Source organism: Myotis yumanensis, unplaced genomic scaffold, assembly GCF_028538775.1.
Source record: "Myotis yumanensis isolate MYYU_CA2020_CCGP unplaced genomic scaffold, mMyoYum1.0.hap1 SCAF_2, whole genome shotgun sequence".
NCBI classification, from domain to species: domain Eukaryota; kingdom Metazoa; phylum Chordata; class Mammalia; order Chiroptera; family Vespertilionidae; genus Myotis; species Myotis yumanensis.
Window position 1 is genome coordinate 9,006,625 of NW_027223753.1, and position 12,194 is coordinate 9,018,818.

A 12,194-nucleotide genomic window follows, 5' to 3' on the forward strand; every position below is an offset into this window, starting at 1 on the left:
CTACCCAGATAAGGTCTTGGGAGGTCATAAGGTCAAGCCTAATTATGCTAAGAGGGCTATGCCCTCTGCAGCCATGGCAGTTGTGGGTGATCTAGAAGTTGAGTCTCAGTAAGCTTTCACTTAATCCCCTTGGTTTTCATTAGGTGCTTGTGTTGTGTCCCTGTCTTCCTCCATGCCCATCTATTATGAGAGCCTCTGTTTCATCCTTGTGAGAAAAAAACCCCTCCAGCCTGCTGTTGAGGTAGAGGGAGGAACTTAGCCTCCTGGCTGAGCAGAGTGCAGGAGAGGAACCCCAAGATCTAACTGTGCCTGCATAGACCTTCAGCGAGTCTCTGCTTTGGACCTGCCTTTACCCGTTTTCAGAGGTACCTGTTTCCAGCAGTTCATCAGCCTCTGGGGAGGTCTGGGGTGTTAATTGGGTTGCTTCTCAGTTTTCCTTTCTGTCATCTGCTTTCTAGTTCCGAAATTGTGTTTCACTTGTCTCTTTCATTATTTTTGACCTTAGTGATTTTATGCTGGTAGAGAAGTTCAGAAGTATAGAAATGAGCAAAGAAGTCACAATACCTTAAATCCTTTTAAAGTGAGAATCAGCCATTAATAGCACTTGGACATGCCTCTTTTTGATCTGTTTCCATTTGTTTGTTTGTTTTTCTTGTAAAGGGTAGTCATACGGCAGATAGAATTTTATTCTCTGCTTTAAGAAAAATTAACAGTCGTAGCATTTTTCAAATGTTACTAAAAATTTCATAAGCATCATTAAGTAAATGAGTAATGGTCTGTTGTGGTTTAGTGGTCAACTTTTGGGATATATTTTTATCCAATATTTTGTCATAACATGGCATTGGATTTTTGTGTAGTTTTGTGTACACTGATGTTTTTCCTTAGTCAAGATTCCTGTAAGTACTGAATCAAAGGTTATGGATACTTTAAGACTCTTGTTAATTGGTACCAGTCTGGTTTCCCCAGCCCTGAATGAATATTCATCTCAACTTTGCACAGTGGCAGTATCATAGCCAATGAGGTTTACCCGAGGCGTGGTTATTGCTAATTGAATGAATAAATGAATATTCATCCTAGTGCCCTTGTACAATCAAGTATTATTAGTTTTAACACCTTTAATTTGCAGATAAAGTGGTTTCTTACTATAAGTTACTTTTCTTTCGTTGCAAGTAAAGTTTCTTCCTATTTTCTTCATATTTATTTATATTTATTTATTTAATATATTTTATTGATTTTTTTTACAGAGAGGAAGGGAGAGGGATAGAGAGTTAGAAACATCAATGAGAGAGAAACATCGATCAGCTGCCTCCCGCACACCCCCTACTGGGGATGTGCCCGCAACCAAGATACATGCCCTCGACCAGAATCGAACCTGGGACCCTTGAGTCCGCAGGCCGACACTCAATCCACTGAGCCAAACCGGTTAGGGCCATATTTCTTTTTAAATATATGTCTATTTATTAGAGTCTTATTTTCTTTTATTGATTTGCGTAGCATTGGATTATCTAAATACCTTACTCTCATATACTTTCCTACACAGAGTAGAACTTAAATTGAGTAGGAATACCACAAATTGGTTGCTTCAGAGTCTGAGATCTCAGATTTCTCATGGTTTTAAGTGAGAAGATAAAGTAATATCAGCCCCTTGTGTCCTTCTTTGTGGGTGGACAAGTTGTACTGTTTTGCAACTTTGAGTCTGATTGGCATGAAGCAAACCTTTTAACAATAAGGAGAGATTTACCAACAGCATCTGTTAGTCTATCCAAATCCCAAGAGGGTGTGTGTGTGTGAGAGAGAGAGAGAGACAGAGACAGATATGATGTGCTAGTTTAGATTTTATATGGGCTCTTTGCATCACACACAAAAGTCACTTCAAGGTTAATTAAATACTTCGATGCGCCGACCAGAGTGGCTCAGCTGGTTTCATTCCTGGTTAGGGCACATGCCTGGGTTTCAGGTTAGGTCCCCGGTCAGGGCACACACAGAAGGCAACCAATTGATGTTTCTCTTTCCATTCTCTCTAAGCATATCCTCTAGTGAGGATTAAAAACGAAAAGACCTACACTGTTTCAGATTCCACTGTGGAATGGAAAGTTGAACTGAAAGTTGAACTAAGCATGGGAGGAAACTGCTAGATAGGAACAATGTTGCACAGATAAAAGCCTTGGGTAGCCCTGGCCCCTGTAAGTCAAAGCCAAAGCTTTTAGAAGACCCTGTGTGGGAATGGGGGGCGGGAGGCAAAGGACACATATGTAAAACTTTAGGCAATAAAAAAATTTTTCAAGAAAAAGCTTTTAAAAGAAAATGTAGGTGGATATCTTGCATAGGTAACAGGTTCTTTCAAAGATAGGAAGGAAATTATTTGATAAATTCAGCCACATTAAGATTAAGAACCTTTCATCAAAAGACAAAAAAAGTGAACAAACACAAACTAGGAAAAGATTTTAGTAATGCATGTAACTAATAAAGAATTCGTATTCAGAATATACATATTCTGTGTGTTTGTATATCTTCCAACTCCATAAGAAAGACAATATTAAAAATTACATATGTACTTTCAGAGGAAACCGATATGGTTAATAAGTACTATATATGAAAAGTTGCTTAACCTCATTTTTAACCAGGGAAATTCAAAATTACTGCCACATTTGCAAAATTTTAAATCTAATCATATTGAGTGTTGGTGAGAACGTGGAGCAGTGAGAACTTTCATGCACTGCTGGAAACATTTTTGAAACAATTCAGCATCACCAAGCAAAGTTGTGCCTAGTAGAACCCTGTAATTCCACTTCTTAGACTGTACCTTAGAAGAACTCGTGGCACAGCAGTAGATAAGTATGGAAGTGTTGAAGTGAGCAGAACCGAAGCACCCCAGAAAGGCCCACAGGAGTGGAGTGGGTACCTCAGTTCTGGTGTGTTAGACAAGTGCACCTACAGAGACCAAGTATCTCAAAATATTTTTTGAGTAAAAGAGCAGGTCATAGTTTAAAAACATAAAACTAAACAATATGTTGCTTAGAAATCATACAAAGCTGGTAAGAACTATAAGAAATGCAGGGAGTGATTAACACAAAACCTGGGATAGTTGGGAGGGTGGGAGGAAGCAAAGAAGAAGCTGTGTCAGCAGGACATATGGAGACTTCGTAGTTTTCTATTTCTTAACTTGGGGAAGAGATTTGTGGGTATTAGTTTTATCAGACTTTATGCTGTGCATATGTTTCATACACTCCTATTTATAAGATACACTTAAGAATAGCAAAGTTGCGCTAGCCAGTTTGGCTCAGTGAATAGAGCGTTGGCCTGCGGACTCATGGTCCCAGGTTTGATTCCAGTCAAGGGCATGTACCTTGGTTGCGGGCACATCCCCAGTGGGGGGTGTGCAGGAGGCAGCTAGCTGATCAATATTTCTCTCTCATCGATTTTTTTAATAATATATTTTATTGATTTTTTACAGAGGAAGGGAGAGGGATAGAGAGTTAGAAACATCGATGAAAGAGAAACATTGATCAGCTGCCTCCTGCACACTCCCCACTGGGGATGTGCCCGCAACCAAGGTACATGCCCTTGACTGGAATCGAACCAGGGACCCTTTAGTCCGCAGGCTGACGCTCTATCCCAGTGATGGCGAACCTATGACATACGTGTCAGAGGTGACACACAAACTCATTTTTTCGGCTGATTTTTCTTTGTTAAATGGCATTTAAATATATAAAGTAAATATCAAAAATATAAGTCTTTGTTTTACTATGGTTGCAAATATCAAGAAATTTCTATATGTGACACGGCACCAGAGTTAAGTTAGGGTTTTTCAAAATGCTGACACGCCGAGCTCAAAAGGTTCGCCATCACTGCTCTATCCACCGAGCCAAACCAGCCAGGGCTCATCGATGTTTCTAACTCTATGCCTATTCCTTCCTCTGTAAAAAACCAGTAAAATATATTTTTTAAAAAATAGCAAAGTACATTTTTTAATCTTACATATTAACCCTTTGCACTCCGCTGTCCCCTCTCCGGGGACATCGGAATTCTAGCATATCACTCGGATGTCCCCTCTCAGGGGACATTGCAGTTTATTAGTGATTACGGGGAATTGAGTTATTTCAACGCAACTTTTTGAGACATGCATGTTTCCCTGAAGTTTTATCTTGAAATGGCACAAGAAATTAAATCAAAATATTGTAAAATTACTAAGATATATACAAGAAATGTCAGCAGGTTTTGTGTTGGATTAAACAATCAACTACATATTCCCGATGTGGGACAAAGAAAACGGGACTGCATTGTGTGTTCAAACAGGAAAACACCTGGTGGCAGGCGTCAAACCACTTATTACTGTCAAACATGCACTAATCAGCCTGCAATGCATATTGGGGAGTGTTACAAAACTTATCATACTGTACAAAATTATAAACAATAAAATATTGTTTTTTTGGCAAATATACATTCCTCGATGTCACCCAATTCATATAAGTCCAATATCATTATAATACGTTACTTGGTTCCAAAATTATACTAAATAATACGAGGGTCTGTAAATGCACGTTTCCACCGCAAAGTAGCGTCGAGTAGCTGGTAGCCAATGTCCCGAATGGTTCGGAGTGCAAAGGGTTAAGTAAGGGGAGAGATTGATGAGAGAGTCAAGGCAAACAGGCCTTGGTATTGTCTCTGGTTTGGCAAATAGAAACTTGATTATCACAGGCAGTAATAACCAGTTTACTCTTCGGAGGCTAATTTAAAGTGTGCACATTTTATTTCCCTTCAGAAAACCTTTCGTAAGTGTATAGGTCACAGTGATGGCGAACCTATGACACGCGTGTCAGAGGTGACACGCAAACTCATTTTTTTGGTTGATTTTTCTTTGTTAAATGGCATTTAAATATATAAAATAAATATCAAAAATATACATCTTTGTTTTATTATGGTTGCAGATATCAAAAAATTTCTATATGTGACACGGCCAAAAAATTTCTATATGTGACACGGCACCAGAGTTAAGTTAGGGTTTTTCAAAATGCTGACACGCCGAGCTCAAAAGGTTCGCCATCACTGGTCTAGGAAGTGGGTGGTTTATTGGAGGGATTGGTCCTTTCTTTTTTTTTAATCCACTTTACCATCTGGAGCCTTCATTGGCTTTTAAACCGATTATTAGTCTTACAGGATTTTCTTTTTATACTCCCCCTCTTTGCATGCTTTGCTTTGGTTTTGACTGGGAGAAGCAAGGCACAGAATGAAAGATACATTTCCAAAGTTGGTGTCGGGCTTCTGAGTAAAAATCGGTACCATGTTCTTTCCTTCCTGTGCTTTAGCTCAGGTGCAGATCGAGGGAGATTTCCTGGCGTGCTCCTTCTCGATACTTGAGGAGCAGCCCATGGACATGCTTCTGGGCCTGGACATGCTGAAACGACATCAGGTACTCAGAGCTTCACTTGCCTTTGCATTGGCCTTCTGTGTGTTATGTGGTTAATCCTGCATCATTCCTCTTGGCCGTGTGCACTGGAAAACTAAGAAGCACGGCTCTTCGAACCTGGAAAGGTCTTTAATTGATGACGATGTCATACAGGTTTGAAATGATGTGTAAGTAGAAATAGCATCTTTTGTGAAATCTCTCTGAATTTTAAACACATTTTGGACCAGTAGTTTTATCGCTAGCTTTACCCAGTGGCCAGATAAGTTTCTATTGAACAAGCACAAAAAACGTTTTATATAAATGTTAAAGGCACACTTTAAAATTAAATATCCATTGCATTTTTGAAGTTATTTATTACATGTTCTTACAAGCTAATACCTTTTTAAAGTGTCATACTTTGTAAAACACTGTGTAATATGAAGCGAGAATTCTCGTGATCCGTCCACAATGTGTTAAATCCATCTGTTCTGAGATTAAATGGGCATTGGTTCTCTTGTGTAATGTTTAGTTTCTGATTAGAACTCAAGTAATTTTTTGATTGGTTTGTAGGGAAGTGTGAGTAACGCACAGTGATGGTTTTATGCAAATGCGAGTTTAGCAAGTTCCTTAGTATCTGGTCAAACTATACTTGGGAAGAAGAGCTTCAGGATTAAGGGAGAAGCCCATAGCTGTTGGGAATAGAAATGTTTATTTAGTACAGAGAGAATGATTTATCACTATATTCATTCGCGGTGATATTTATATTTCTACTCCAAAGCCTAATAATTTGTTTAAAGATAAACAATTCTCAGTGAAGAAGCAATTAGTGTCCACTGGGTAGTAAAATTGTTCACAACAAGGTTTTATATCTAGCCAATATTTTTATGTCACTAATACTCTTTAAAATTCTTTTAATACTGAATTTCAGTGTGCAGACTTTTAAGTAGAGGGAATGAGTGAATGCATGTATAAATAAAACGTATTTTATTGTCGCTGCCTTTCCTTATTTTTTAGTTATGGTATAGACCCGTGGTCGGCAAACCTCGGCTCGTGAGCCACATGCGGCTCTTTGGCCCCTTCAGTGTGGCTCTTCCACAAAATACCACGTGCGGGTGCGCACGTACAGTGCGATTGAAACTTCGTGACCCATGCGCAGAAGTCGGTATTTTGTGGAAGAGCCACATGTGGCTCGCGAGCCGCAGTTTGCCGACCACTGGTATAGACCATGGTATCTCCAATTATAAATATAAAGCATATATGTATGCAATTGTCCTATATTAATTAATTGTAAAAATACACAAAGAATGAAATAAAGTATAGTTTTATATAGATTGCCTTGCCTTTATACCACTTTTGAGACCATTAGTACAGAGTTTAAATATAAGCTGTATGTATACAAAAAACAAAGTGTAAAAATGTATAAATGATATGTCTGTTTTATTTTTAAAAGTCACATGTTTGTAAAAGGTGGGGCCATTGATTATGCCTGGCAATTTCCCAAATTTTGCACAATGAACATGTATTATATTTAAACTTAGACATGAATACTAGTATACATTGTGTTCAACAAATAAGTGTGAACTGTATTCTGTAGAGATTATTCTGCTATAAACTTCATTAAACAAATTCTAAATGAACAGTGTCACCTAGGTTAAAGTTTAAATGCTTTTAGGCAAAGTTGTTTGGAACCATCTCTGTCTCTGTCCATGTCGCTCTTTGTGAATGAGTTTTAAATTCGGGATCATAATTTTCCTGCATGGTGTTTCATCTGCCATCATCAGTCTTTGCTTTCTTCCTTCTAAGTGTTCCATTGACCTCAAGAAAAATGTACTCGTGATCGGCACCACAGGCTCACAGACCACCTTCCTCCCCGAGGCAGAGCTACCAGAGTGTGCCCGGTTGGCATATGGGGCCGGGCGGGAGGAGGTGCTCCGGCCGGAGGAGATTGCAGACCGAGAATTAGCAGAAGCCCTTCAGAAATCTGTACAGGATGCAGGTATTTGCAGTGCTGGGCTCTTGAATACCTAACTTTTTATTGGTGGGTGAGCAAGGAAGTTGAGCTTTAGAGGGTAGGAGCCTTTCCAGGTCGTGATCGGTCTCATCGTCCTGTCAGATGTGTTTCTGTCCTCTTTCCACCTTCTTCTGTCTCTCAGCACAACAGAGAAAACTTGGTGTTTCCAGGGTCAAGAAACAGCAGTCCACTGCTGTGTGCAAGACAGAGTGGGAGCTGTTTGCTTAGGCACATTTTGGTAGGCTTCCTGAAAAGTCTTGTCTTTTTTCCTAAAGAAAATTGTATCAGTAAGCAGACACTTCCTTTCGAGTCCAACAGTATTTCCCTGAAAATTTCTTTTCCTTTTCGTAGGCCCATTTATTTTGAACAGTGACTAAGCAGCCCAAACCTTTTTTTATCGACAAAGTGCTGCCACCAAAGGAACCAACAATAAGAAGCATCATTGAACGTTAGTCAACATACAGGATTATGCTGTTAATGAGGTCACAGTAGTGAGCCAGTTAGAACAGGATGTGAGCTATTGAAATTAAGCCACCTTATGTGTGTTTTCTCGTAAGTCTGAATTTTTGTAGCCCATTTCAATCTGAAGTCCAAGCCAAGTTTCTGGGTAAAATGGAGGGGCATGGTTTTGCTGAATCCCATGGGTAATTGTTCCCTATCTGTTACAGAACAGTGACTCGGGTGCATTTTCTAGAAGCTGAAGAGAATTAACTTTTAACTTTGGGTTATTTTAAAGTCTTGAGTTGTCATTATTCATCAGTGACTAGTATCACATGTTGCATTTTTCGATATTGGATCTACAAGTTCAGGGACTAGCTTTCTTCTAAAGACAAAAAAGATAAGAGCTTTAAAAGTAAGCAGCCAGATTTTGCCAGTGTCTGTTACTGGAGAACACCCAGTGCGTCAGCTTTGAACCCCCCTCGAATGGACATGGGTAGCAGATGGAGACTTCTGAGGTGGTCTGTTCGCAGTCTACTCCACTACCTTATAGTTCGGATTTACTACAAGCTACAGTTTTAAATGTGACTTATTTTATAGGAAAGGGAGAATTTTGAGCAACCAAACAAAGGAGAAAAAATTCCGTTTTGTTTTGCTTTGTTTTGTTTCTATCCTCACACAAGGAAATGTTTTTATTAATTTGAGAGAGAGTGAGAGAAATCAATGTGAAAGTGAAACGTTGATCAGTTGTGTCCCCTATGCACCCATACCGGGGAATTAAACCCGAGACCTGAGTATGTGCCCTGACCCAGAATCGAACCCACACAACCTTTTGTTGTACAGGATGACAGTAACCAACTAGGCCACCCAGCCAGGGCAAATTCAATTTCAGTCTTATCCGCAAGGCAAGATTGAAGGAGATTGACATGCCTACTTAGAATGTTTCACATTTTCTTAGTAACTTGTCAGCTTAGTCATAATACTCTGTATTAGTAAAATAGAATATATTATCATTTTGTGAAATCTCTATTTTCCCCCCACGGTTTTGGTGCTTTTATTTAAGAAACACTAGCTGATGGTAGCAGTGCTATCTAAACTAATAACAGTTACCCTCTTTGGGTAATTACCTTTTATTAGAAAGCTTAGGAGATTAAAATAGAAACCACAGATGTTTTCAGGCAAAGTGAAGATGTATCCACTTTAAATGATTAAAAGGAAATGGCTCTTTACCCAGGTGACCTTTCGTTGCTGATGTGTATTGGCTTGTGCTGTGTTTGTAATGTTTAAGTAATGAGGTAATTGAATAACATGAGGTTCTATTTGTTTGGGACATTGACTTCCCAGTATCACCAAAGTCAAAATTCTGGACATAAAAGGTGAAATTATTTTTGCTAAAAACTACTTCTTTGGTGGCTACTCATTACCAAAGTATCTATCTTTTCTAGTAGTTGAAAAAATAATTCAGAATAAGAGCTGTATCTGATCTGTTTTCTAAAAACTGATTAAAAATAAAAAAATTAAGCCAGGCTAGATAATCATGTTTGGTTTGTATTTCTTCTATAAATAAGTCTTAACTGAGAAAGGAATTTGGAAAGTGACTGTTATGTGTGTTCACTTACCGTGTACTCCATAAGAGGATGTCCATGTCATGTAATTCTGTATATGGGCCTACCTCTTTTCACCTGTCTGACGTGTTTGCCCATGAATTTTCTGTGTGTAAAATTCATTTCTTTCCAAGTTCTATTAAAAATCTGTTGAAGTTGACGCATTACTTTATGTATTGTGAGAGAATTCTTTTGATGTCCAAACTACAGAAACATTCCCCAGCTTTGACTGCCAGTTCCTGAGGTTAAAGATGGCAAAGGAATGGAGACTATAACCCCGCATGCTGTGTGGTTTGCATTGTTAACCCAAGTTTGCTTGTCTGTTTCCTAATTCAAACAGAGCGTCAGAAGCCATGATGCATGTAGTGTGTGTGTACTGCAGCTGGAGTGGGCCCCAGACCAGGTATTTATAGACACTGCCTAAGCCTTCCATCAGTCGTCTGTGGTCTATATCTGCAGCAGTTTTGGAACTTAGCGTCCGTCATTCACCATTTCACCTTGTTTAATCTGGTTACAACTAGCCTGTATATATGTTTGTATGTTAGCATACATACACATCTAAACATAATTTCTTACTTAAAATTTTATCCATTATTAGAACTGTCCAAGGGGAAAAATCCCAGAAAAGAAATGTCCATCTAACTCACCATGGTGAATTTCAAATCAAGCATGTCAGCCTCACAGCCCTTCGTTGGATAACTCGTCATTTAGGGCTTTCATAAGACCTCAAAACTGCAAGTTCTTTTTGCACATTACTGCACACAACTACCTAGAGCTATAGAGCGGTAAAAATTTTCATTCTGTTGAAGAAGAAATGGAAATAGGTCAGGTGACTTGTGCAGGGTCACTAAGTCAATAATAAACGTGGGACTGGCATTTTACACTCCCAGCAATGAGAGGTGAGACCCTGCTTTTGCCTCTCCCTGGCCGGACCGATTTCCCCACCCTCCCTCTATTTCCCTGCAGTGTAAAGGTGGCCATTGTCAGCCTGAGTATATTGGCTAATACATCAAGAGGAGGAAAATCGGTCTTCTAAACTATCAACCTTGGACTTTATAGGGATTTGCAGGCTGGTTGTAATGAGATACATGGGACTTAATTTCTTCTTTCTTTTTCTTGAAAGGCTGGGTCAAAAGCAGGCATAGTTTAATTCTTAATATCCATTGTCCTCGTCGTCTTCTCCTATCTGATGGTACTGACCCAGTCCTCCCCTGCATTTAGGACTTAGGCCAGTGAAACTGACCCTCTCAGCTATAGGAGGATGTATGCTGCTTTCGTAGTGAGTACAAAATACACTCAGACCCTGTTCACCTTGACCTCACCCAGTTGTTACAGCTGTCATATCAGTTGCCAGAAGGCCATTATCATTCTGCCCCCAGCCCATGCTGTTAACATGGATATTTCACTACAATGCGTCTTTCCTGTTCACAGTAACTCAACATTGAATCTTTTTCAGAGTCAGCCTTAGAAATTGACAAGTAAAACTAATAACTGTTTTTAGACTCTAAGGGATATGGTTTGCACTGAGATAAGTGCTGTTTTCCTGTTTACCCCTAAACTATAAGTAAGACTGTTTCATAGAAGCCTGTCACTCCCTGGCATAGTGCTTCATCGTCTCGTGCTGTTAACCAGTGTTGTGTCAGAATGATCTAGAGCCATCTGAACTGTAACTGCATTGCTTCATGACTTTTTAAGTCAAGATCAAGCCCCCATGTTGGACACTAATGTTGAGCATGAAGCAGCTGAGTTGTATCTGCCCTAATAGATTGTATTGTGAAGTCATTTTTGTTACCAGCCTTTGACTTTTGAAGATTGTATAATAATTGCATAGAAGACAGTTTTTAACTGGATCAATGGCAAAAGGAGAGTTGGAACCTATGTTTAATGACAGCATGTTTACACTGAGGTAACGTCTGACCCTGCCATCTTGTGTGACTGGTCAGAAAGCTACAATGGGTCTATTGTCATTGCCTATTGAAAACTATCTCCCTCCACTGCCCGAACTACCTCCACCCCCACTCCCTTGCCCTTAACATACTTAAGTATTCTTACTTAGTTATACTATGTTCATGTGATAATCTTTTTATTGGTAAGATGATGATTGGGATTTAATCTGTTTGGTCTTTAGTTTTTTTACCTTTGTTCTCACAGTCAACGCTCACATAGTTTTATTGTTATTTTGGGGAAGTTTAGATAGAAATAAATAGAATGTTTACCTCTCTGTCTTGTGGAGATCCCCAAGCATTACATTCTTCTTCCTCTTTATAAGTCCTGCTCTGACCCAGATGATATGCCTGGTTTAGACTTGTCATTTATAACCTCAGTGTTCACATCTGAAACACTGAAAGTATCATGGCATGAGAATCATTCTAGTCAGAGAGCTTCAGAATTTGTAATGTGCTTAAGAATTACCGGAGGAGCTTATTGGAAATGCAAGTTCCTAGGTTTACTTCCAAGAAAGTGTCCCAAAATCTGCGTGCTTAGCAAACATCCCAGTGATTTTAGGACAAGTGGTGGAGAGAACACACTGGGGAAAGTATCCCAGGGTTCTGAACTCACAAAGAATAAAGGTACTGAAATGGCCTTCAGTCTTGAGCACAAACCAGCCATCATGTGTATGTTTATTAATGATACTTAAATAGTGCAGTATGCATCTTTTATTAACATTCCTACCTCTTATTTTCATGCTGTGATGTTAATTTGTCTACCACAGTGGGAATGGTTCCTGTGTAATATAAGCAAACCCAAATTTAAG

The 12,194-nt window shown here is 39.2% G+C and overlaps 1 protein-coding gene and 1 non-coding gene across 6 annotated transcripts in view; both read left to right on the forward strand.

Moving 5' to 3' along the window:
* The window catches only part of DDI2 (DNA damage inducible 1 homolog 2), a 44,470-nt gene that overhangs the window by 24,771 nt on the left and 7,505 nt on the right, over nucleotides 1-12,194 (forward strand). The window contains exons 7-9 of one of the 5 annotated variants that reach the window (XM_070404158.1): nucleotides 5,307-5,410; nucleotides 7,190-7,382; nucleotides 9,780-9,842. In XM_070404158.1, the coding sequence (XP_070260259.1) occupies nucleotides 5,307-5,410; nucleotides 7,190-7,382; nucleotides 9,780-9,796 (314 nt within the window). In that variant the 3' untranslated portion in view covers nucleotides 9,797-9,842. Of the gene's footprint in view, nucleotides 1-5,306; nucleotides 5,411-7,189; nucleotides 7,383-9,779; nucleotides 9,843-12,194 lie in introns of those variants that run through there. The other 4 variants (XM_070404155.1, XM_070404159.1, XM_070404157.1 and 1 more) reach the window with 4 other exon arrangements.
* LOC139004475 (U4 spliceosomal RNA) lies at nucleotides 988-1,132 on the forward strand. Its single transcript, XR_011470362.1, has one exon. It is a non-coding gene; the product is annotated as a U4 spliceosomal RNA (small nuclear RNA).